A 24,631-nucleotide genomic window follows, 5' to 3' on the forward strand; every position below is an offset into this window, starting at 1 on the left:
TCATTAATTTAAAAAAAAAGAAAAGGAAAATAAATCGTGTGCTGCGTTCAAAATCCTCAGTAAAATTTAAATTCCACTATAAAGTTAACTGCAAGTTGTTTCACAATAGACATCTGAGGTGCTTGATTTGTGTGTTTTTGAATGACAACCACTAACAGTACAGCTCGTATAAAATTACAGAGAAAAAAAAACATTCTCAATACATTTCATTCTCCCAATTGTGTGGAAAACTTGAAAACAACAGGTAGTTTGTGAGAAATCCCATTAGACATTGAACGCCCCACCAACGTGGAATGGTAGCGTGTGTTTGTTTGCTCGGCTAGCTCGTCCACAACATGTACAAGTGAAGTCTCGTTTAATCTTGCTGGCTGGAATGAGAACATAATAAAACACGTTTAATTCATTTAGATACATTCGCGTGGGAAGCGAAGCGCTGCCAAAATGGTGAAAGAGCAGTTCAGAGAGACGGACGTGGCCAAAAAAATGTGAGTAAGTTTGCTAGCGTTAGCTAGCTAGCTCGACGGCTAAAGCGAACGCCAGTGACAGTTTACAAGCTTGTGTTTGTTTTGTTTTCTGTCGTGTCATTCAAATTCACGGAAGTGGACACTGAAGCAGTAACGCACATACAGATTGGGTCAAAAGTTGATTCGATTCCCTATTTCCTTACATTTTTTAAATGGATGGATGCGTGTAAAACCGATTACAGATACTTTAATGCCGATTCCAGTGATATAACTAGGCCTGTTATTTTCAGAAGACAAATTTAACTATGACTTTTTAAAACTAATGAGAATGCACCCATTTCTGGCCAACGTCTTAATGCAAGTCAACGGGGATCAATATTTTAGATGTGACCTTTTTTTCAAATCCGTGTTTCAAACTTTCATCATAACTGTATTCATTTTTATTATTTTTCCAAAAGTGTCGCATCATTGGAAATATTGCTGAACACAGAAACAAAGAAAATATGAGCGCAAAAAAAAAAATCTAGAAAGATAAGGCCACAGATTTACCCAAAAAGTAATGGAAGTTGTCAAGTTGTACAGTAGTTGCTTGATGTGTTTCCTTTCACAATAATATCTGATTTGCTTGGAAAAGTGTCTGCATTTTGTAAAACCTAAATCCCTATGTTTTTATTTCATCATCCTACAGAAGCCACATTTGCTTCGGCATGAAATCAGCTGACCAAATGCGTCAGCAGGCCCACATTCAGGTGGTCAGCAAGAACCTGTACAGCCAGGACACAAAACACTCGCCTCTGCCTTATGGAGTGTTAGATCATCGCATGGTATGGAAATGCTTGATTTGAACCATAACAAGTCGCATGTTGATATATGTTCGCAATTGTTGTCACACAGGGGACCAGCGAGAAAGACCGGCCGTGTTTAACGTGCGGGAAGAATCTGGCTGATTGTTTGGGACACTACGGCTACCTGGATCTGGAGCTGCCGTGTTTTCACGTCGGCTATTTCAAAGCCATCATAGGAATATTACAGGCTAGTTCACTTTGTATGAAATTGGTATGAATTCTTTGGAATATTAATTGAGAACAGATTCTCTGTATCTGAAATGGAAAAAGTGGCCCTTTTTTTTTTTAGACCATAAATGTGCTTGAGTACATAATACTAAATCACAAAATAGTACCAAAAGTAAGAAAAAAATATATAAGTGAAAAGTTATTCTAATAGATTAATGAATTAAAAAAAACAACCTAAAGCAACATTATAGATGCACTGAAAATGTGTTCATGTTCCTGCAGATGGTTTGCAAGACGTGCTCGAGCATCATGCTGAGCAAAGAGGACAGGCTGCAGTTCATGGACATGTTGAAACGGCCCAACCTGGCCTACCTCCAGAAACGAGGGCTGAAGAAGAAGATCTCCGACAAATGCCGCAAAAGAAGCGTTTGTCTCAGTTGTTCGGCGTTCAACGGTGAGGAATCCCGCAAAGGCGTTCCCCGGTGGACTTGTAGGTGTCGAGCGCTTCTATGTCTGTCCTCTTCCTCAGGCACGGTGAAGAAGTGCGGCCTGCTGAAGATCATCCACGAGAAGTACAAAACCACCAAGAAGGTGGTGGAGCCTTTCGTGTCCGAGTTCCTGCAGTCCTTTGACACGGCCATCGAGCACAACAAACTCATGGAGCCTCTTTTGGCGCGGGCACAGGTTCAAACAACTTCCCTTAGATATGTCGTTTCTCCCCACCTGTCAATTTGTCCTTTTCATTTTTTTTAATCGGCAAACAAAAATCAGCCAATTAACAAGTGCGTGCTGAGGTGATGCTGACGTGTCCTCTGTAGGAAAACCTCAACCCTCTGGTGGTGCTCAACATCTTCAAGCGCATCCCCCAAGAGGACGTGCCGCTGCTGCTGATGAACCCCGAGGCGGGCAAACCGGCCGACCTCATCCTCACCCGCCTGCTGGTGCCCCCGCTCTGCATCCGGCCATCCGTGGTCAGCGACCTCAAGTCGGGCACCAACGAGGACGACCTCACCATGAAGCTCACCGAGATCATCTTCCTCAACGACGTCATCAAAAAGGTTTTTTGGTCTCTTTTTCATTGTTGCATTACAGTAGGACGGTAAGGGACCGAGCCCTCCTGTTTTTCTTTTAATGGTTGTTCTTTTGAGTGATAAAAGTCAGCATTAGCGAGTCAGACTGGAGTAGATCATGACGTTTCTGTGCACATCTATAAATTGAAGCAGAAATCATTGTCAATCAAATCATTTTGAACCGAAAATCGATCCTGAATCGTATCGCAGGCCAAAAAAATCGGAATCGAATTGAATCGTGGGCGGCACGGTGGCTGACTGGTTAGCACGTCCGCCTCCCAGTGCAAAGGTTGTGAGATCAAGTCCGGGCTTCGGCCTTCCTGGGTGGAGTTTGCATGTTCTCCCCGTGCCTGCGTGGGTTTTCTCCGGGTACTCCGGTTTCCTCCCACATTCCAAAAAACATGCATGGCAGGTGAATTGGACACTCCAAATTGTCCATAGGTGGGATTGTGAGTATGGTTGTTCGTCTCTGCGTGCCCTGCGATTGGCTGGCAACCAGTACAGGGTGTACCCCGCCTACTGCCCGAAGCCAGCTGGGATAGGCTCCAGCAACCCCCGCAACCCTTGTGAGGACAAGCGGTACAGAAAATGGATGGATGGATGGATGGAATTGAATCGTGAGCCAGTCAAAGATTCCCACCGCTGGTTCTCACCAAGTCGTCAGGCTGGAATTGACATTTTGTCCTCCAGCATCGCATGACCGGCGCCAAGACGCAGATGATCATGGAGGACTGGGACTTCCTGCAGCTGCAGTGCGCGCTCTACATCAACAGCGAGCTGTCGGGCATCCCGCTCAACATGGCGCCCAAGAAGTGGACCAGGGGCTTCGTGCAGAGACTCAAGGGCAAGCAAGGTATGCGACGGGCTTCGTATGAAGGATCCGCTTTTAGTCTGCTCATATTTTTTTAGAATCCTTAGCAGTGTTCTGTGAAATGTTCCGTGAAAATCAATCGCTGTGATGTCGCAGGTCGTTTCCGAGGCAATCTGTCGGGCAAAAGAGTGGACTTTTCCGGCAGAACCGTCATTTCCCCTGACCCCAACCTGAGGATCGACGAAGTGGCCGTCCCCGTGCATGTGGCCAAAATCCTCACCTACCCGGAGAGGGTGAGCGCCGCGTCCGCCCTCGACGCATTTCTCCCATCTCGTTTGCTGAACGTCCGAGCGCGTCCTGACAGGTCACCAAAGCCAACCTGGAGCTCATGAGGAAACTGGTTCGCAACGGCCCCGACGTTCACCCCGGGGCCAACTTCATCCAGAATCGACGCAACCAAATGAAAAGGTGACGTGAGAAGCCGACGCTCGGTCGTCGTCGCGTGGATTTTCAGCGCCGTCGTAACGTCTGCTTCCCGGCAGGTTCTTGAAATACGGCAACCGAGAGAAGATTGCGCAGGAGCTGCGCTTCGGCGACGTGGTGGAGAGGCACATGATAGACGGCGACATCGTTCTTTTCAATCGGCAACCCTCGCTGCACAAGCTCAGCATCATGGCTCACATCGTACGTCTGCTTCATCCGTTCATACATTTCGCAGAGACCTTTTTTTAACACACTCATCCAAACATTCAAGTTCGGGCTTGACAAAATGATCCTCATCCCGCAGTTCAACATTGCACCAAGTTGCCACCAGGTGGTGCCAAAGCAATGTTTTTATGTGCCATGGCTTTGGCTTTTCACCACTAAGACTATTAGGGCAACGTATGAATATTTTTCTTAGAGGAGGGGTAATATTCATTGAAAAAAAAATCACAAATCTTTGAAAAAAAGCTTGGCTATTTGCTAGATTATAAAGTGGCAAAATCTTGAGAGAGAAAAAACACAAATTTGTAAGAAATCAATTCACAGAATTGTGAGGGAAAAAACCTCAAAACCGTCACAATTCGCAAGTGTGCAAAATGCCTACAATGGAAGAACTTGTTAAATTATACTTTTTGGTCGGGTTTTCAAATAAGAAGATAGTAATTGCTTTAGCAGAGATGAACAATATCATATCAACACGCGCTGCCTCCTCCATCCAAAGGCACAAATATCGCAGTTTATTTCTTCAACATCTTTGAGGGCTTTTTTCTTGCAAATTTGTCACTTTGTAATGTCGCAAATATTTGAGTTTTTTTCTCAGAGATATGTGAGTTTTTTTCTTGCAAATTACCACCCTATAAATTTTTTTTAATTTATACATGACTCTAATATGCCCTCATATAGCACAAAATAGGCAATTATTCAACATATAATAATGGTGACTGTTTGACCCTGGAAGAGATGTTTCTAGTTTCTCCTTTAGTTTTTAAATTTGACAAGTGAAACCTGCCGGTTTAGTGTCAGTGTTTGTCCAAATCCGCAGGCCCGAGTCAAGCCTCACAGGACTTTCCGCTTCAACGAATGCGTGTGCACGCCTTACAATGCTGATTTTGACGGCGACGAAATGAACCTCCACCTGCCTCAGACCGAGGAGGCCAAAGCCGAGGCTCTCGTCCTAATGGGGGTACGTGACCGCGGTCTTGAAAGTGGACATAATTTTCCTCAGTTGTCATTCATTCCAACACTGCCCTTTTTCCCCCCCCCCCAGACAAAAGCTAATCTTGTCACACCAAGAAACGGTGAACCGCTGATTGCTGCAATTCAGGACTTCCTGACAGGTAAATTGCAGGCTTTGGTCAATGACCTCGTTGATCCGGTCCATACCGTGTGCGCACGTTACACGAGCATTATACAGAGGATATATAATCATATGGCATCTTTTTGCCATTGTCAAGTGAAGGAAGCGTTAAGGAGCATGTTCCTCCCTCTTAGCGGCCTATCTTCTGACACTGAAGGACACCTTCTTTGACCGATCCAAAGCATGCCAGATCGTGGCGTCCATCCTCGTCGGCAAGGATGAAAAAGTCAAGATTGCGCTCCCTCGACCCGCTATCATGAAGGTATGCTTTGGTCTGCAAAGCCGGGGGGTTTTTTTCAAAAAAGAGATTCCAGACACATTGCAAGGGAATCATTTGTGTCTTTACATCCTTTGTAGTGTGTGTAAGGCTGGGCAATAAATCAAATTCATTTGATGAATCATCATTTAAAAAAATCAAATTGTTGAAAATTTGCTAAAATGCAAAATGGAATTTTGTTTTCTGGATAATTAAAAGCTATTGTTCTTATGATTTGTTACATCCAAATGTTATTGTGAGTTGTCATTTTGCACAATGCTGGATGTGTGGTTTACAAGACGTTACAATAGCTACCAACAACTTAATTGTGGCATTTAAGCACAAACTATGAATGTTAAGTTGATGATAAAACTGATTTAGAATCAGTATACATTATTGTTGTCTGAACATTTTGCACAGGATAAAAAAAAAAAGAAAAGAAACCTATAAATACATTTTTGTTGGCTTTATTAGATTAAAACCGTTTACAATCGTTATCATCCCGAATGACTGAGAAAAATGGAGATGACTAAATGTGTGCTGTACTTGAAATGACCAGCAGGGCACACGGTGCACTTTTCCAAATCTTGATTATGTCTGCCACAATGCAGCGCCAGCTTCAGCGAGCTTCCTGATTGGCTATCATTCAGCAGGCCTTCATGATTGCTGGTCCTGACAAATATTTTGGAGAGGATAAATGAGTCACAATACAGGCCACGCCGCAGGATAATTGCTTGGGGGGGGTCATCTTTGAGACACCTGGACCTTTTTGCGCTTTTGGATCTATTGTCAATATATGTGTGTGTGTGTGTGTGTGTGTGTGTGTGTGTGTGTGTGTACCCCCTTTCATTTTGCACGTGGTGCTGTCGTCCAGCCCATGGCTCTGTGGACGGGCAAGCAGGTATTCAGCCTCATCCTGAAGCCCAGCAAAGACTGCCCCGTCAAGGCCAACCTGCGGACCAAGGGCAAGCAGTACTGCGGCAAAGGCGAGGACCTCTGCCACAACGACTCGTGTAAGCGTCCAGAAATGCACCCCCACACGATTTAATGCTACCGCGGAGCCCTGCATCGGGACCGAACCCTGCTGCAAATGTTAGGAGGTGACTCAAAAACATTTGTAATTGCCGATAGATGCCATGAGATGGCAGCAAAGGACTTTTCCCCCAATTAGACATGGCTATGGCCTGATTAAATGAAGCTCCTCACGGGAAAAACTTCTTATGGTTGTAAAAAAATGTCGCTAGAATTGATGTGAATATGTAAAATAATGACAGTGAAGAAGCAGAGATTCACTGTTTGGATCTTTCCCTTTTCTTTTGGTTTCTATTCTGGGTCCTGCCAATTGTTTCCAGTCGTGGTAATCCACAACAGCGAGCTGATGTGCGGCAGCATGGACAAGAGCACCTTGGGCTCGGGCTCCAAAAACAACATCTTCTACATCCTGCTGAGAGACTGGGGACAGCTGGAGGCGGCAAACGCCATGTCCCGCCTCGCGCGACTCGCCCCCGTGTATCTCTGTGCGTCATCGCTTCCTTCCCAGGGCTGCTGAAAAAGCTTTTGGTTTGGTATTTAGGATGATTTTTTTTTTTCTTCTTCTATGACGTCCAGCTAACCGAGGCTTTTCAATTGGTATCGGCGACGTGACGCCGGGCCAGGGTCTGCTGAAGGCCAAGCAGGAACTGCTCGATGACGGCTACCACAAATGTGACGAGTACATCGAAGCCCTGAAAACGGGCAAACTGCAGCAGCAGCCCGGCTGCTCGGCTGAGGAGACCTTGGAGGTACGCCACGCCGCGCCGCGCCACGCCGCGCGACATCTTATGACGCACAATGCACTCCCAAGTTGTACTACTTTTACTCACGATATATGAATTACATCCTTACTTCTTTTTTTTTTTTTAACACATACGAACAAAAAATAGGGCTGGATATTCCGATTTAATTCACAAGGGCCCACTTCGATTCACTTTGATTTATTTTTGATTCAGTTAATGATTTCAAGCAGTACTTACATTTTATATTATATGATGGATAGATATTTGTATATTTTATACATTTTATTTTTCTTTCATTTTGATAATTGTAAATATACATTTGAAAGATTCTGAATGGTCCTAAAGTGCAATAAGACAGGTCTTAAATACTTAAATTACTTTGAACAGTACATTTCAAGATACACATGAGGATACAAAAAAACATTTAGGCATGTAAAAATTCTACTTTAAGTATATGTAGTTCTTATTTATGGGGAAAATACATATGGCTATGAAAAGGAAAATCATTGGATTCCTTTTTTTTTTTTTAATAATTTTTTTTAACCAAACCCCACTGACGAAGCAAAGCGTACTTGACATATTCATACATATTCATTCACATCATAATTGTTGGATTCCAACTGATGAAAATAAATGAGGGATAACAATTTATTTATTTATTTATTTTTTATTTTATTTATTTTTTTGAAATTTGATTTAAAATCAGAAGTCATGGAAGGCATTTGGTGAAAAATATTTTTATAATATTCGGTAAAAGGGAAAAATGGCAATTTCAGTAATTCAACAAGAAACATAAAATAGACACTTTACTTGCTTTAGCGGGCCACATTAATAAGTGCACTCCATGTTTTCGGAATGCCTGAGAGCGGTGTTGTGAAGACTTCCCCTCTTAACCTTTGCCGAGCACGTCAACCCATTGATTGCCAGCTATTATAACGCCATGAATGAATCACGTGTTTCTATTGAACGCTAGCATGCTGTTAGCGTTCAATGATCGGCTGTGACATTTACAGCTGTTTGCATTGGCTTCACTGGTGCCCAATGTTTACGGTACCTGAGTAATTGCCAGCATTGACTCTCGTGGTGCACATTTCCATTTTCTGCTTGGAGATTGGATGCGCGTGTTTTTCATGAGTATTTATTTATTTATTTATTTATTTGTCAACAGGCGCTTATCCTGAGAGAGCTTTCGGTCATCCGAGACCGTGCTGGCAGCGCCTGCCTCAGGGAGCTGGACAAGAGTAACAGTCCTCTGATCATGGCTCTATGTGGCTCCAAAGGCAAGTCTCACCGACTTAAAAAAAAATAATAATAATAATAATTATCCCTCATCTCCACGGTGCTACCTTGACTTACAAGTGTCCCAATTTGGGAGGCAGTGTACATAAGAGCAATTTAAAAACAATGACCTTAATCTATTTAGCACAATTTATTTTTTTTATAATGTGTAAAAATGCAGTCACTCAAATATTCAAATTATTGCACAGTGTAAACAATAAAGTAAACAATAAAAAAATGCACAGTGTGATTCACAGATTGTGATGTTATTCGATTTATGAACCGTTACTGAGTGGAATTGTTTTTCTTTTTTGTTGCGAGCATAAATCCGGCGGCCTCCATCACTTCACTTGGTTACCTTGGGGTGAAAATGTCCTTGTGGTGTTAGCATGCGTTTTGTGTTTTTATTTTGTGTGTGTGTGTCGTTTTTGTAAACTGGTGTACTGCCACACACTGGAAACCTTCCTCCTCCTTTGTTGTGCACGCAGGATCTTTTATTAACATCTCTCAGATGATTGCATGCGTAGGCCAGCAGGCCATAAGTGGATCTCGAGTACCTGATGGTTTTGAAAATCGCTCCCTGCCTCACTTTGAAAAGCACTCAAAAGTAGGTGCCAAAATAGGATCAACCCCTATTCGTGCTTTTCCTGTTTTTAACAAAGCTCTTTAATTTCCCCAGTTGCCCGCTGCAAAAGGCTTCGTTGCCGACAGCTTCTACTCTGGCCTGACGCCCACTGAGTTTTTTTTCCACACAATGGCCGGTCGCGAGGGCCTGGTGGACACAGCCGTGAAAACCGCAGAGACGGGCTACATGCAGGTAAAGTGGAAGGGCGGAAACGCTTCCCGTTACTTGACACCGTTAATTGCTGCTTTTGCACACCAGATTGTTGGGCAGAATATAGAATCCAGCTTCTTAGCCCCTTTGTTCACGTTAAAGGTAAGTGGGTGAGCAAACCGGTGCCCGTCTACTGGACGTACTCAAGCTGATTGCAAACTTTGGACGATTATTCGTCGGAAATGCTGTTGCAGTCGTCGGGATCAAAGGTTCCACAGCAGAGAAGGAGAATGATGGGCAAAGACGAGCAGTGGTTTTTTTTAAATTAGAAAATGACTCTTCTGGGGATTTGACTGACATGCTGTTGAAAATAGATGTTGCAGGTGTGAGGGGGAGGCAGAACGGTTGGAATTGTCACTGGTGAAGGACAAGCGTTGTGTGTTGTTTGTCAGGCAATTGGGACCAATCATGATTACGTGTGAGTTTTTCTAGTTGAGTTGAATGAGGTTCGCTTGCACCGATTATGAAATGTCAGTGAGACAAATGATCAGGCTGGAGTGCGTTTGCTTTTGATGGCCGTTGTCGGCGGAGATTTGGAAATCGAGTTTGTGACGGCTTATGATATTTCCAAGGGGCAGCACGAAGAGGAGGGGCTCAAGCATTGAACCCTGGGGGACGCCTTGGGACAGAGGGGCAGTTTTTGATGTGATCAACTATTGTCCGTTGTTGAGATGTTAACTTATTCATGCTGAGGGAGGCTTCAAGTTGTGGTTATCTCGCCTCCTTTTAAACCAAGCACCCGCGTCTAAAACCAAAAATGACGTCTGCCTTTTTGTGGCAGCGGCGTTTGGTGAAGTCCCTGGAGGATCTGTGCTCCCAGTACGACCTGACGGTGCGAAGCTCCACCGGCGACATCATCCAGTTCATCTACGGCGGCGACGGCCTGGACCCCGCCGACATGGAGGGCAAAGACGAACCGCTGGAGTTCAAACGGGTCCTGGACAACATTCGGGTAAATATGCAGGACGCTCGCTTGCCTTTGACGCCGTCCGAGCTGACCTGTTGCTGCTTATGCAGCAGGATTTTTTTTTATTCATTTGACTTTCACTGAACTTTTATTTTCTTGACTGTTAATGACCTTTTCTGCCACGCTTTTCTCTCTTTTAAACAGCGTCTCCGTCTTTTCATGGGCAGTGGTTGGCTGCTTAGAAACGATTCCAACACTCTTGGCTGACTCTCGCAGCCTCAACTGCTTCCTGCTTCAGTAGAAAGCTTAGAAAGAAAGTTGCTCACCACACGGATTTTTTTCTCTATGATTCAAGCTTTAGAAAAAGAAAATAAGTGAAATCTGGCAGAACACCTGCACATAAAAAGAGAATATTTGCACACAACCCAACAAATAACTTTCACGTGAACTGATGGTGAGCCGTGACATTTTTTCTAAAAAGTCTGCATATTAACTCATTCAAACCCAAAAATGTGTAAACACATGTTTTTAATACAGCAGCTTCTGACACGAACAGTTCGCTTAAAGCAATGGTAGTTATTACAAAAAACGGCCAGCAGATGGCAGCAGAGTATAAGAGATCAGCCAAGGCCATGTTGCAACAAGCTCTTTTCCCCAGTGTTTTCACCAGGAATGTGAATATTGATGAAACTTAGCTATGTTCTAATGCTAATTGCTGCAAAACAGAAACAGATGCAAATATTTTTTCCCCTGATAAAAGAAGAGACTCTAATCTTTCTTTTGATAGGTTGTATGTTTTTTTTTTATAGCAATAGAAGACAATATTCTGTGGGACTTGCAAAATCAGTCCAAATCCAGTAAAGCGAAGGTGGTTGCTTCAGTGAAAATGGCTGCCAGTGAATGAGTTGCAAAGAGTTCGGGACTTGAGTACCTGAGTGTTGTGGGGGCGTTTCATAACAGTCCATCATCAGCATGTAATGTCGTTGAGTCTGGTAATTAACTTTTGACACGCCTGAGTGAGTAGATGATGGCGCCGCCATTGTTGCGGTCTGATACCTTTACATTGAAACAAGGAACAATTATAGTTCTCAGCATTTGCTGGATTACTGCATGCTGACGAGATGCAGAGGTGGCAAAAGTTCTTAAAATCTTGGGCTGATTTAAAAGTATACATACTTGTGTAAAAAAAACAAAAACTGGTAAGTGTAGTTACTTCCCTCCGCCTTAAAATAAAGATGTCAGCAGGCATGGAAAATGTAAATACAATTGTTATTTATGCTTTATTTCACATACAACCTTGTGTAAAGGAGTCACAATACCACAATTTAGGAGTAATAAATACGATGAATATATGTATTTGTGGGGACTGGTGCCTCGTTGTATTTTACAATGAACAAAATGGCCTGGAGTCCACGAGTTGCTTCATGTTCCAAATGCCAATTGCTCTGAATTTGAAAAGAAAAATGTACTTTTCCCTGTCACCAATGTCCAACATAGAAACACTAATGCCGCCTAGTGGCAGAAAATTACCTCAACACAAATCTATGACGCAATGTTTCACACTCCTGTTAAAGTTGGGGTGGGACAATAACCGTAACTGTTATCTGTAACTTTATGAATGACTTACTATAAAATGACTGTCTCAACGAATGTCAAGATACAAGCACATTTCTATTTGGTAACCATATGTGTATGAAAAACTTTAAAAAATATATTTTACTGTGCATTTAAAACATATATAACGTGCGATCAATTTACTTTATTTATTTATTTAATTGCGAGTTAACTATGAAAATCATGTGTTCGCTTACGTGTATTATAACGTTGGCATTTAATTGGTTTTAAGTTGCATTGACAAACGGGATTAAAAAGATGTGGTCACGTTGCCCTTTCTGTCCCCACAGGCTGTCCACACGTGTCCAGACGAGCCCACCCTCAGCCAGGGCGAGTTGGTCCTGGCGTCGGACGCCATCATGAAGAAAGCCGACTTTGTGTGCTGCAGAGACAGCTTCTTGGAGGTACTCGCACCTAAAGCCATCTGTGGTGCTGCCATAACTAATGAAGTGCCTCATGTTGATTTTTAAACCTCTAGTGATAGCCTTAATAAAGAATTGTCATGAAGTGCTCGCACCTTTGGCTCAGGGGAAATAAATAAGAAATCGATATTGCTTCACATACAGTTTGCATCTGCAAGCTTTTCACACTTTTGCACTTGACTTTTTCCACATTTTGTTACGTTTCGGCCCTATTCCAAAATGGATTTGATTAGAATTCTAAAAGTGAAGCCTTGTCAAGTATTCATGTAAACAAACTCCGTACTGTGACCTCTTTTCTTATATGTTGTGCTCACAGAGAAGGCAATGATGTCATCAGTTCATGACGCGAATGACCGTGTGGTAATTCCTCTTGAACTTTTTGTGTAGGCGCTAACTGAGACAGGCTCAGAGAAGTACCTGGAGGTAATAGTGAAGTGACTGAGCATGCTGGGATGTGAATGGCGTGTCATCGCTAACGCAACGGCGGCCTGATCCTCAAAAGGAATTTTCAGTTTTGAGTTCAATGATTTGCTTTTAATCTTCAACCGTGTGCTTCTAAACATTCATTTAGCTACAATTTTACACTTGAATCTCACATTAAACATTCGCGGCTAACGGTCGAGCTAATGTTGCAAACCCCCGCAACATAGCAATGTCCAACGCATGGCTTGGTTGTGTCGCATCTTAACGACCGCATGCGAAAGCGCATCGCCCGGCGCCCGCCGCCTGCCTCCTCTCACGGCTCCTTTATGTCATCTGCAGGAAATTAAGAAATTCATCAAGGCCGTCTCTGAGAGGATCAAGAAGACCCGAGACAAGTACGGCATCAACGACAACGGCACCAGCGAGGTAGAGGCCGAGATCTCAATATGCTCCAATCGTTAAAACTATTATTTAATTTTTTTTAATCACCTGATTTTGGTCTGAAAATGTAAATTAGCCTTCAGCTATAATTTGGTCTTTTTCTTTCTTTCTTTTTTACAATGTTTTCTCAACATACTTTGTCCCTAAATTCAAATAGAATCTAATTAAAACGTTTTGTTTATTGCGCTGGAGAAAAAAAAGGGCCAATATTAAAGTATCTTACTGAGTCGCTTACAGTAGTTGTGAAACTGTTCATTTGTTCGTTTGACTGTATCATGCTGCCCCCAGTGGCCGGAGTGGGCACACCAGACGGAGCAACACAAAAACTGTTTATAGTCTATTTCATGACCACAATACTCTGATTTTGTCAAGTACAATATTATGGAGGGATAATTTCATGATTAAACACAAAACAATTTTTAGGAAGGACTTGAACAGATTAAAGGCAGTCCAAGAAGGAAAAATGATTTGCAATACGAGTACTTTGAGTTATGAGCGTGGTCACTCAATTAAATGAACCTCGTGTTTCAAGGCACCGCTGTGGTTTTCCTTTATTTGGATTTATATTTCCATTTATACTTGAATGACGGTTAAGAATGTCCAAATGGGATCATTTCACTTGACAATTTTTTTTGGGATGAATTGCATTCAACTTTGGAGGTTCCACTGCACACTACTCTACCCCAGCCCCCCCCCCTTTTTTTTTTTAAAGCTCATATGCATAATGTCAATGAATAAAGCGTGTCAGAATCACACTTGAAATATGCTTTTAGCTTCCTTCCTTCCCTTCATTACATCAGAATATTTGTTGAATATTTGATATATATGCTCCAATCGTTAAATCTATTATTTATTTATTTTTTTAATCACCTGATTTTGACCTCCCCGCAGCCCAAAGTGCTCTATCAGCTGGACCGCATAACCCCCACGCAGCTGAAGAAGTTTCTGGAAACCTGCAGGGACAAATACATGAGGTTGGATGAGCTGGTCACACGCTGGTGGGGTTTGAGCGCCCCCTAACGATTGCGCCGGCGGCCCCCCCCCCGCAGAGCGCAGATGGAGCCGGGTTCGGCAGTCGGGGCCCTTTGCGCCCAGAGCATCGGAGAGCCCGGGACGCAGATGACCCTGAAGACCTTCCACTTTGCCGGCGTGGCGTCCATGAACATCACGCTGGGCGTGCCTCGCATCAAGGAGATCATCAACGCCTCCAAGAACATCAGGTCAGATGGCGAAATGATGCCTGGGGTCAATTTGTGAAAAGTAGCCACGCAAGAATGCTGACATTTACACAAACATCTCATCCAACTCTCGAATATCCTGACGTTGCTGCTTCTTCTGGATTTGGACGCTCTCCACTCAGCACTCCGATCATCACAGCACATTTGGACATGGAGGACGACGCCGACTTCGCCCGGCTGGTGAAGGGGAGGATCGAGAAAACGCTCCTGGGCGAGGTTATTCGAAAGCGACCGGCAGGGAATTTGAGGAAGCAACAGAATGAAATGAAGAGCACTTGTTTTTCCTCGGCAGATTTCGGAATACATCGAAGAGGTTTTTGTGCCAGATGACTGTTTCATCTTGGTCAAATTGTCCCTGGAGCGACTACGATTGCTGCGGCTGGAGGTACAACAAATAACGCACCGTGTAGACCTTAAGTACTTCCGGCTGGATGAAAGCGGATCTTTCTACAAAACCACTAGTTAAAAAAAGGGGCCAAATTTAACTTGAATGACGATTTGATGATGTCCTTTTTTTCTGCCAGCGTAATTTGAATGTGTGAAGGGTCAGTCGAGGTTAAGTGAGGTCAATTGATAGGAAGGGAGACAGAACACGGGCTTTAATTTGCATTTTAGCAGGCTAAGTTCATTCATAAATGGAGAAGCATTTACATCATTTAACCTCCTGGCTCAAAGGTTACGTTCAGTAAATGAATATTTTTAATCAATGAAATAGCAAAAGGAAGAAAAAAACTTCTGGGAATGTTTTTTTGTTTTTGTCTGTCGCCACTCACTTTCCCACCAGCCGGAAGTACCCTGGCAACTTTTACTTCCAAACATTTTGCAAAGCTTTCTTACCTTCTTGACGGCGTTGCCGGCCGGGTCGTCCCTCCTAAGGTGAACGCCGAGACGGTGCGTTACTCCATTTGCATGTCCAAGCTGCGCGTGAAGCCCGGGGACATCGCCGTGCACGGCGAGGCCGTGGTGTGCGTGTCGCCGCGGGAAAACAACAAAAGCTCCATGTACTACGTGATGCAGTCGCTGAAGGCGGAGCTTCCCAAGGTGAGATCACGCGCGGGTGATGAAGCAACACTTCTCCAGGAAAGCAATTAGCAGCAACATCATAAAGGTGATGGTGAAAGGTGTGAAAGGTGTGTCGCCACTGCAAAAGCTTCTTTTTTTTTTTTTTTTTTTAGGGCTATCAAAATGAGTCCGTTAATTTTGTGTTCATTTAACGCCACTGATGGAAAAGCCTGTACTGGGGGAATTCCAGTCACAACGCACGTCCACGTCAAAATAGCAGTAATGTGTAATAATAATGCATAGATTTGTGTCGACGGGGGTCAAGTTGTATTTTACAACTTTAAAAATGTGCAGAATTTCACAAGTTACTTTATGTTAAATATTATATCGCTCTTCATATAAAAAAAAAATGCACTGAGCTGTCACCGTTGTCTTACAAATGCAATTATGCCATCTAGTGGCATAAAAATGACCTAAACACAAATCAATATCAGACTTCTTTTTTTTTTACAGTACAGTACATCTTTTGAATTTCAAGTCAATTTGATGAATTATTAAGAAATTACTGTATCAATGACTAAAAGATGCAGCCGTATTTCTATTAAGTTAGCATTTTTTTCCCACTTTTATTTTAACAAGAGTATGAAGACTTCGAAAAACATTTATTGTACATTTAGACCAGATATAAAATTTGCAATTAATCGCGAGTTAACTATTGAAGTCATGTGATTAATTACAATTAAATATTTTAATCGCCTGACACCCCTATTTTCTTTGTTCTTTTTTTGTGTCCTTGCTAGATAGCTTGATTTGCCCTGCAATTGGCTTTTTTTGCATAGAAGAAACGTGTACATTTACAAACGTTTCTACACCCATACATGAACATAAGAAACACAAAATATTCCATCCTGAAAGTGGAGTGTTTTATGTAAAACACCGTCTTGTTTATTTTCCTCCCAGGTGGTGGTTCAAGGAATCCCCGAGGTGGCCCGCGCCGTCATCCATATTGACGAGAAGAGCAGCAAGAACAAGTACAAGCTGCTGGTGGAGGGCGACAACCTGCGGGCGGTCATGGCGACCCACGGCGTGAAAGGAAGCAGGACCACCTCCAACAACACCTACGAGGTGACGACGAAGACAAGACGCGGCGCCTTGCGCGCCATGTACGAGACCCGAGTCTCTTTTGGCAGGAAGCCTCTCGTGATGAGTTGGCGATCCTCACACCGATGTCATCTTTGATTTTGCACAGGTGGAGAAGACGCTGGGCATTGAGGCCGCCAGGTCGACAATCATCAATGAGATCCAGTACACCATGGTCAACCACGGGATGAGTATCGACCGGCGCCACGTCATGCTTCTCGCCGACCTCATGTCCTACAAGGTGCCGGCGCTCGTTGCTTGTGTTTGAGGCGTGAGCCGTTCATCCATATCATTGAATTCAAATTGAATAATGATGTATATATTTGTAGAGACTGGGTTCAAGTTGATGATAATGATAATGACCAACACAAATCAATATCACACTCGTTTTTTACAGTACAGTGCGTCTTTGGAATTTTACCTCAATTTTATGAATTTTTATGAAATGACTGTATCAATGATTAAAAGATGCAGCCATATTTCTGTTAAACATTGTTTCCACTTTTATGTAAACAAGACATTGTGAAAGCTTAGGGAAAAAAATGTAATTGTACATTTAGAACAGCTATCAAATTTGCAATTAATCGTGAGTTAACTATTGATAAATTACGATAAAACGTTTTCATTTCCTGACACCCCTAAAACAAATCCATCCATTTTTAGCAGCGTCCGTAGTTCAGAATGTGTTTTTGCTGATAACGTGACGACCGGAAAGGAGCCCAGCGGAAGGCTGTCGTACATTTGATTCAAGTCATGTGACTCAAACGGACTGTCCTTCCCTCCCGCCCCAAAAAATAGGGGGAGATACTTGGAATCACCAGGTTCGGCTTGGCCAAAATGAAGGAGAGCGTCCTCATGCTGGCGTCCTTTGAGAAAACGGCCGACCACCTTTTCGACGCGGCCTACTTTGGCCAGAAGGACTCGGTCTGCGGTAAGCCAATCAATAATGCTTGTATTTCTTTTCAGCACGAATGTTGAACTGTTGCATTGCGATTGCTGAGCGACTTTCAACTTGCATTGCCAATGGAACTGCTTCACTTGCACTTGCGCAGACAAAAGCTGATGCGATTGTTCGTTTTTGTCCCGTTACTTTTGGTCTCTCTCTCACCCGATTTGGACCTAAATTCCCTCAAATTCAAGATGGACGTGTGCTGTTAAAACTCATCTCATGAGTTTCATTTCAAATCCGTTGCGGTGGTGTCGAGTGCCCAAAAGGGAAGAGAGAATTGTGTCCCAATTTTTATGGACCCGACTTGCGTTGCGTGACCGCAACCTAATATTTCTATGTCCCGCGTACACGTGATGAGAACGGAGAATGCATTGAAGGAAATGCAATTTGTTGTTGACGACGAATGACGACGTGTTCTCGGCGGCAGGCGTGTCGGAGTGCATCATCATGGGCATTCCCATGAACATCGGCACGGGTCTCTTCAAACTGCTGCACAAGGCGGACCGGGCGCCGTCCCTGGCCAAAAGGCCGCTGCTGTTCGACAACGCCGACTTTCACATACCTCTCGTCACGTAACCGCGACGGAATGAAAAATGAAGATGCCAAACTGTAAGTGCCTGCTTACGTTGCGTCATTTCTCAGAAGGTGCTTGAGCGCACGTGGACAATTTGGTCGTTGACGTATTTATGAGATGACGTCATGTATAGCGATGATTTTTCTTGTTTAGTGTTTTTTTACTTGACGATTCCCTTGAATGCGTGGACTCGAGAAAATGCCTTCGGGCTTCTGTTTGTTTATGTCCAGTGGAACGTCCAATGTTGCAAGCAACCACAACAATCAAAACTGCTCCCAGAAAGGCACCGCGAGGTAAATGCTAAGGTACAATGGGAAACGCCATTGGCATGCTAACAATTAGCATTGATAGTTGCGGTTTTAGAGCAACTCATGAAGATGGATAATATGGCAATACTGTACGCACACGCATATATGGGTCTGAAAATGTCAATTAGCCTTCAGCTATAATTTGGTCTTTTTTTTTTTACAATGTTTTCTCAACATACTTTGTCCCTAAATTCAAATAGAATCTAATTAAAAAGTTTTGTTTATTGCGCTGAGAAAAAAAGGGCCAATATTAAAGTATCTTACTGAGTCGCTTACAGTAGTTGTGAAACTGTTCATTTGTTAGTTTGACTGTATCATGCTGCCCCCAGTGGCCGGAGTGGGCACACCAGACGGAGCAACACAAAAACTGTTTATAGTCTATTTTATGACCACAATACTCTGATTTTGTCAAGTACAATATTATGGAGGGATAATTTCATGATTAAACACAAATATTTTTTTAAAGGAGGACTTGAACAGATTAAAGGCATTCCAAGAAGGAAAAATGATTTGCAATACGAGTACTTTGAGTTATGAGCGTGGTCACGCAATTAAATGAACCTCGTATTTCAAGGCACCGCTGTGGTTTTCCTTTATTTGGATTTATATTTCCATTTATACTTGAATGACGGTTAAGAATGTCCAAATGGGATCATTTCACTTGACAAATTTTTTTTGGGATGAATTGCATTCAACTTTGGAGGTTCCACTGCACACTACTCTACCCCAGCCCCCCCCACTTTTTTTTTTAAAGCTCATATGCATAATGTCAATGAATAAAGCGTGTCAGAATCACACTTGAAATATGCTTTTCGCTTCCTTACCGGCCCTTCATTACATCAGAATATTTGTTGAATATTTGAGTTGAGTCACAGTTTGAATTGGCCACGCCTCCATATGCAAATTTGACTCACTCGTGTTATTTCCATTTTTATGGCGGTTGATTGTAGAAATCAAGATGAACACGATCCTCTTCAAATGAGGACAGACTCGTTTTAGTATGACAACATTTTTCAGCAACAACAAAAACATCTAAACTGATCAACTCCGTAGCAGTACAAAATATAAAAAAAATTCAAATACCCACAATAATAACAGTATCTACGTCGCAGCTCTCAAAACAAAGTTCTGGGCACAAAAACATAGCAACATGATCAAATACAAGAAGAAGAAAAAAGAAGAAATAAAATGCACTAAATAGGACAAAAGCACCCAAAAATTGAAGTGGGTTTTAAGAGATTTCAAAGTCGATGCAGAGTTTGCCTGCTTGAGATCTCCTGGAACAGGGTTCACCAATTCCGGTCCTCGAGGTCCGGAATCCTGCAGATTTCCGCCTACCAACACACCTGATACGAAAGACCGGCACCAGGTGTGCTGGTGGGGGCGGAAACATCTAAAACATGCAGGACTTCGGAATTCGAGAACCCTGTCCGAGAAGAGCCCGTGCAATAATACGATGACGGCTTCACCATAACACACAATAACAATGAATTCACATTTGTCTCGCAATGTCACACACATTGTCAGCTGCATCCATGAAGGAACACGACAAAGAAACGACTGCTGGTCACATTTAGCCCTGAAAACTCGACGATGCCGGTTAACTCGACATCTGGACTACGACTGGGCCCGCCTTGCTTTCAATTCATCCTTTCAAAACAGGATCATTAGAAAAGCGGATCTCACTATGCTTCATCTATCCCTCCTACCTTCCTTTAGTCTTTCCTCTGGTCTCCTGAGGTCTCCCTAATCTGTTGGAATTGAGATGTTTTTTCTGGGGTTGGTGAAAGATTCTGGTTTTGTAACTCTGTGGGTGGAAGGTGGTGGTCTGGGTGGTGCTGGATTTCACTTTGCATCAGCTTTCTTTCCTTTGATCCTTCCTCTGGTCTCCTGACAACTTCCCGACTCTGGCGGGACTCTGAAGCATCCGGTTAAGGTGAAGGGTCTGGGATTTACAAGAGTTTTCAGGTGAATTGAAGAGCACAAACTCTCACGCGCAATTGCAAAGTCACTCGATCTCATTTCCCCTGAGAGTTGGAGTTTGCGGCGAGCTCCGTTTGGACGGTGGAGAGCTTTTCCTCGCCTTCCCCCCGCTCGTCCTGGCCGCGCGACGAGCCGGACGGCGCCCGGTCGTCCGCCCGCCGCCGCCGCCGCTTGGAGTCGTCGGCCGAGTCCAACTCCAGGAAGGCCTCCCGGGTTTGCGGTTTGATGAAGTGCACGGGCGGCGCCTGGACCACGGCGGCGCGCGAGCGGCGCTGCCGCGCGCACTGCGAGAGCGCCGCGACGCAGCTCGTCTTGAAGTTGTCGTTCATGAAGGCGTAGACGATGGGGTTGTTGAAGCTGTTGAAGAAGCCGACGGCCTGCACCACCGCCACCGTCATGTTGAGCGTCACCTCGTCGTATTTGTTCTCCAAGTCGTCTGAAGGCAAAGCAACAAACGTGTCGTCACGCGGCAGGAAAACGGCCAAGGTTCGAGTCGGACTCTTTACAGTATTCGAAGAGCATGTGGACGGTGTGGAACGGCGCCCAGCAGACGGTGAACAGCGCAACGATGATCATCATCATCTTCACAGCTCGCTTCTTTTTCCTGAGGACGACAAACTCAAAAAGTTCATCAATGACGACAAATCCACTTCGGACCGCGACACTTACCGGACCTCTTACAATCCCGACGGTCCTCCTTTTTAGACTTTGTAGACTATAAGCAAGATAGACTCTCAAAACGGTTGGCTGAAAAGGAACCCAATTAGGGGTCAAAAATGGACCGATCCTCTACGTGGCTCAAGTTGAGTCAAGAAAAGGATCTTTCAGCGTAAAAGGACTCGTAAATATTGTTCTGATGCTTCACGTGAGTGCATGTTTGCAAACTGCTCTTTGAGCTGACGGCTCCCTTTTTTAATATTTCTGACTTACATCTTCAAGTTCTGTACTTTGAAGTGGAACATGGCATCCTTTTACGAGATCCAGATGAGCTTCTGGAATTGCCTTTTTTGGATAAACCCGAGGGTGGGGGAAAAAAAAGGATATGAATGAAGAAGAAAAAAACAGTTTTGCCTGACGTCCGTCCTGAGCTACGCAAAGCTGGAAAACGGAACGCCCTCGTTTCCATCATCACGTTACACGCTTGCAAAATGAACTTCTCATCCCTGACGAGATCCAGATGGCGTCAGTGGGCTCGAGAGTACGAACGAAGAAAAACGCCTTTTGTTGGAGGTCGTGACCTCCAACACAGGAAACGGCACCCTGACCATCCCCGATTATGTCATCTACAAACATCCCAAAGAGTCCAAACGTCCAAACATTTCTTTTTCTCCTTTGTCATTTGTGCTTAAATTTCGCGGGAAAAAACATATGTTGGAAGACAAACCTTTTGGTTGAGGTTAAGGATAGACCGATTATCGGTGCCAATATTTGGCATTTTGACAAATTTGACATCCCTTTAATGTCCCTGATTGGGCCAATCAAGTTCCATTCCTGGTCCTGCAAAAGCAAGCAACCTTTCTCGGTTGGTTTTCCAACCTTAGACTACGTTTTTCAGCAATCGGCGTTTGTGTCTTAACAACGTCTGAAAGGATCCAAAAAAGAGCTGAAGAGGAACCTTAAGCCCGATCTCGCCGCATTCCAAAGCCCGCCTGGTCCCTACCTGTCCATCTTGACGAGCTCCCGCTGGTTCATGGTGTTGAGGACGGACGAGTCGCCCACCCGCTTGCGCACCCACAGCTCAAAGGCGATGCGGGTGTAGAGGAAGAGCATGGCGGCGAGCGGCAGCAGGAACAGCGCCGCCATGATGAAGGTGGTGTACGCCTGCCGCTCGCCCGCCGAGCGCCACGTCTCCTGGCAGCACACGTGGTGGCGGTCGTACACAAAGTCGTACTTGACCTGCGTCGGCAAGGGGAGACGCGTTGTCATGCGACGCAGACGGACGGCCGCGCTGTTCAAACGCGGCCGACTTTTAAATGTCACGCGTTCGTAGGCTCGCGTGGCTTTGAGACTAATCACTTTTTTTTTTTCAAACGGCTTTTTGTGTGACAAAAATGATCCTTCCAAAAGCTTCTTCTCACCCTTTAATTCTTCTCGAGTCTTTTTAGGACAGTCCTTGATTGCGGAAAAAGAAAATGAGTTCTGAGTTTTTGGGCTGTTTAATTAAAGGTGACAAAACCTTCCCGATCCAATTATCCCCGAACGTTGTTGTAAGCGAGGAAAAAGCAGCGAAAATGTCTGATTGGCTTTTTTTTTTCAGTTCATGTGACGCCGCTTTCGAAGAGCGCCGCCAATGGGACGCATTTAGTGTTTGTGCTCATTTGCATTTGGCAGGCGTCACTCACTTTGAGCTGCTGCACGAACAGCATCGGCGAGCCCACCATCAGCGAGGCCACCCACACCAGTCCTGCCGCAAAAAAGGCGTTGGTGCGAACGTGAAGCAAAGCAAGATCAAGCAATTCACACGGTGTGATTTCAATGAAAACGTTGCGACAATCGCAATCTTCTACAAACACTCGTTTTCCCAAACCGGCAATTTCATCTCTGATGAAACTTCCGACGTGTTTTTTTTTTTTTTTTAAGCGCCGAAAACAATTTAGTCTCCAAGCAATTGCAACGACGTTATGTGCATATTTGTTATCTGGAGCCACACAGCGGTTGGGAAGGCAACATTTCAAAAAAGGATTACGTTATTTCTTCGTTTTATATCATCGGATCCTGAAAACGAAAGAAAATAGAGAGTACGTGAACATTTTATTAACATCTGAAGTATAGGAGTATAAAATACAATTGAAAATGATTGATGGAGTAAATATGCTCACGATGGACCTCAAATCGATGATCACGAATCGCAATCGATGTCAGCCTCGTCGGGACGCTCCCGTTGCCTTTCGCCGAATATGATCCCAGATGGAAGGACTTTGAGACGGGAAATCCGATGAAAAGGAGGGAAAGGCTAAAAATAACTACCCAGCATCTTGTATGCTCTCTTGCACGTGGACTGCCGCCTCATCCGAAGCGGGAAGACGATCCCCAGGTACCTCTCGATGGCGATGCAGGTCATGGTGAGGATGCCCGTCACCACCGCCGTGGTCTGCACGAAGGGGACCGTTTTGCAAACCAGCTCCCCTGCAAGCAGAACCACACGCCGGACGGACGCTTTTGTCGGGAGCAAAGATGGACGACGGCTCGTATGCCAAAATGTCTTTAGCGTTTGTGCCCCAAATGAAATATCAAGATTTGCAACATGTTTTCTGAAGATGCTAATTAAATTTGTGCGTATATAGGATTTTTCTCCTATTGTTTAAAATGCCGTTTGCATTTAAAAAAAAATAACAACACAAATGTCTGAGGAGTTTTTGTTTTTTGTTCGGCTCATCTGCAGAATTTGAAGGGCAACACGTCAATTGTGCAAGTTACATGGATGTTATCCTGAAGAAGTGGCGTTCGTCAGATGACGTTTGCCCTGAAATTGATGTAGTCATCTTTGAATTTTATTTTTTTTTTCTACTCATCGCATTATTCACAATCACAAATGTTTAGGTGTAAAGCCTTTACGTAAAGGATTGTCTGAAAATGTCTTTAGAATTAAAAATAAAAAAAAAGTCAAAGGAAAAATAGTCGAGCATGTAAAAGAAAACTCAATCCCAAAAGTACAGGATTTAATTTTTTTGGACGTCACCCACAAAATAGTAGCTTTTTGAATGATATTGTTCTTTTTTTTTTCCCGCGGAGAAAATAATGTGAAAAGCAAAAGGTGGCAACGCTTGCACTGACCTCCGACCCACTGCGAGGTGATGTTCTGCAGCAGCGTGAAGGGCACGCAGAAGAAGGTGATGAGCAGGTCGCTGACGGCCAGCGAGCAGATGAAGACGTCGGTGGCGGTTCTGGTTCGGACGCTGCGCTTCCTGAGCACCACCGACAGCACCAGGCTGTTCCCGCCCAGCGCCAGCGCGAAGATGAGCGCGTAGATGACCACGAAGGCCGCCTTGGCGCCGCGCGGCAGCTCCGCCACGTACACCAGCGGCGGGATCTTGTACGTGCTGATGAACTCCTGCCGGCTCAGGTTGAAGTGCAGCAGCGTCTCGCGAAGCACCTCCGGCGTGATCCTGAGGACGGACGCGGAGGCTGCCGGTGGCGGCACCGGCGGCCGCCAGGGATCCGCGGACGGTGCCGACATCGCCACCGACGACGCGCGCGCGCACGTGGATCAGATGACAGTCGACTGCCCTGCATGCGCGGGATGAGGAGGGAGAGATGGAGAGGAGGGTGGGGTTGGGGGGGGGGGCGC

General features: G+C 44.3%; 2 protein-coding genes across 4 annotated transcripts; one reads left to right on the forward strand and one right to left on the reverse strand.

The window, feature by feature from the left end:
• Positions 1 to 294: 294 nt before the first annotated feature.
• Positions 295 to 19,164, forward strand: polr3a (polymerase (RNA) III (DNA directed) polypeptide A). 3 transcript variants are annotated; one of them, XM_086064296.1, is made up of 32 exons: positions 295 to 485; positions 1,153 to 1,288; positions 1,359 to 1,496; positions 1,760 to 1,931; positions 2,007 to 2,161; positions 2,296 to 2,535; positions 3,238 to 3,400; positions 3,515 to 3,651; positions 3,723 to 3,826; positions 3,901 to 4,042; positions 4,884 to 5,024; positions 5,109 to 5,178; positions 5,333 to 5,460; positions 6,329 to 6,467; positions 6,807 to 6,971; positions 7,063 to 7,235; positions 8,398 to 8,509; positions 8,996 to 9,114; positions 9,187 to 9,324; positions 10,124 to 10,294; positions 12,154 to 12,267; positions 12,673 to 12,708; positions 13,048 to 13,134; positions 14,041 to 14,123; positions 14,199 to 14,369; positions 14,510 to 14,603; positions 14,680 to 14,772; positions 15,264 to 15,428; positions 16,350 to 16,514; positions 16,639 to 16,770; positions 17,328 to 17,460; positions 17,906 to 19,164. In XM_086064296.1, exons 1-32 carry the CDS (start codon positions 442 to 444, stop codon positions 18,052 to 18,054), a joined length of 4,209 nt encoding a protein of 1,402 aa, XP_085920422.1. In that variant the 5' UTR covers positions 295 to 441; the 3' UTR covers positions 18,055 to 19,164. The 3 variants fall into 3 exon arrangements, with proteins under 3 accessions (XP_085920422.1, XP_085920423.1, XP_085920424.1); XM_086064297.1 differs by lacking the exon at positions 12,673 to 12,708; XM_086064298.1 differs by lacking the exons at positions 16,350 to 16,514; positions 16,639 to 16,770; positions 17,328 to 17,460; positions 17,906 to 19,164 and having other exon boundaries at positions 15,172 to 15,309.
• A 189-nt stretch (positions 19,165 to 19,353) lies between these two features.
• On the reverse strand, positions 19,354 to 24,577 carry qrfprb (pyroglutamylated RFamide peptide receptor b). Its single transcript, XM_086064299.1, has 6 exons — positions 24,118 to 24,577; positions 23,311 to 23,469; positions 22,686 to 22,747; positions 22,004 to 22,239; positions 20,850 to 20,947; positions 19,354 to 20,779 (listed from the first exon to the last, which is right to left on the reverse strand). Exons 1-6 carry the CDS (start codon positions 24,518 to 24,520, stop codon positions 20,379 to 20,381), a joined length of 1,359 nt encoding a protein of 452 aa, XP_085920425.1. The 5' UTR covers positions 24,521 to 24,577; the 3' UTR covers positions 19,354 to 20,378.
• Between the last annotated feature and the right edge of the window lie 54 nt (positions 24,578 to 24,631).

Source organism: Leptonotus elevatus, chromosome 20 (assembly GCF_054856555.1).
Source record: "Leptonotus elevatus isolate MCC_2025b chromosome 20, RoL_Lele_1.0, whole genome shotgun sequence".
NCBI classification, from domain to species: domain Eukaryota; kingdom Metazoa; phylum Chordata; class Actinopteri; order Syngnathiformes; family Syngnathidae; genus Leptonotus; species Leptonotus elevatus.

Bases quoted from the DNA above. Each gene is read 5' to 3' on its own strand.
- qrfprb (XM_086064299.1), bottom strand. From the start codon at position 24,520: ATGTCGGCACCGTCCGCGGATCCCTGGCGGCCGCCGGTGCCGCCACCG. The intron at 22,240-22,685 runs GTGAGTGACGCC...TTGCCGACGCAG, and splicing joins TGTTCGTGCAGCAGCTCAAA to GTCAAGTACGACTTTGTGTA. The intron at 20,780-20,849 runs GTAAAGAGTCCG...CTTTGCCTTCAG, and splicing joins CCACATGCTCTTCGAATACT to ACGACTTGGAGAACAAATAC.
- polr3a (XM_086064296.1), top strand. From the start codon at position 442: ATGGTGAAAGAGCAGTTCAGAGAGACGGACGTGGCCAAAAAAAT. The intron at 6,468-6,806 runs GTAAGCGTCCAG...AATTGTTTCCAG, and splicing joins CCTCTGCCACAACGACTCGT to TCGTGGTAATCCACAACAGC. The intron at 9,115-9,186 runs GTAGGTGCCAAA...TAATTTCCCCAG, and splicing joins ACTTTGAAAAGCACTCAAAA to TTGCCCGCTGCAAAAGGCTT.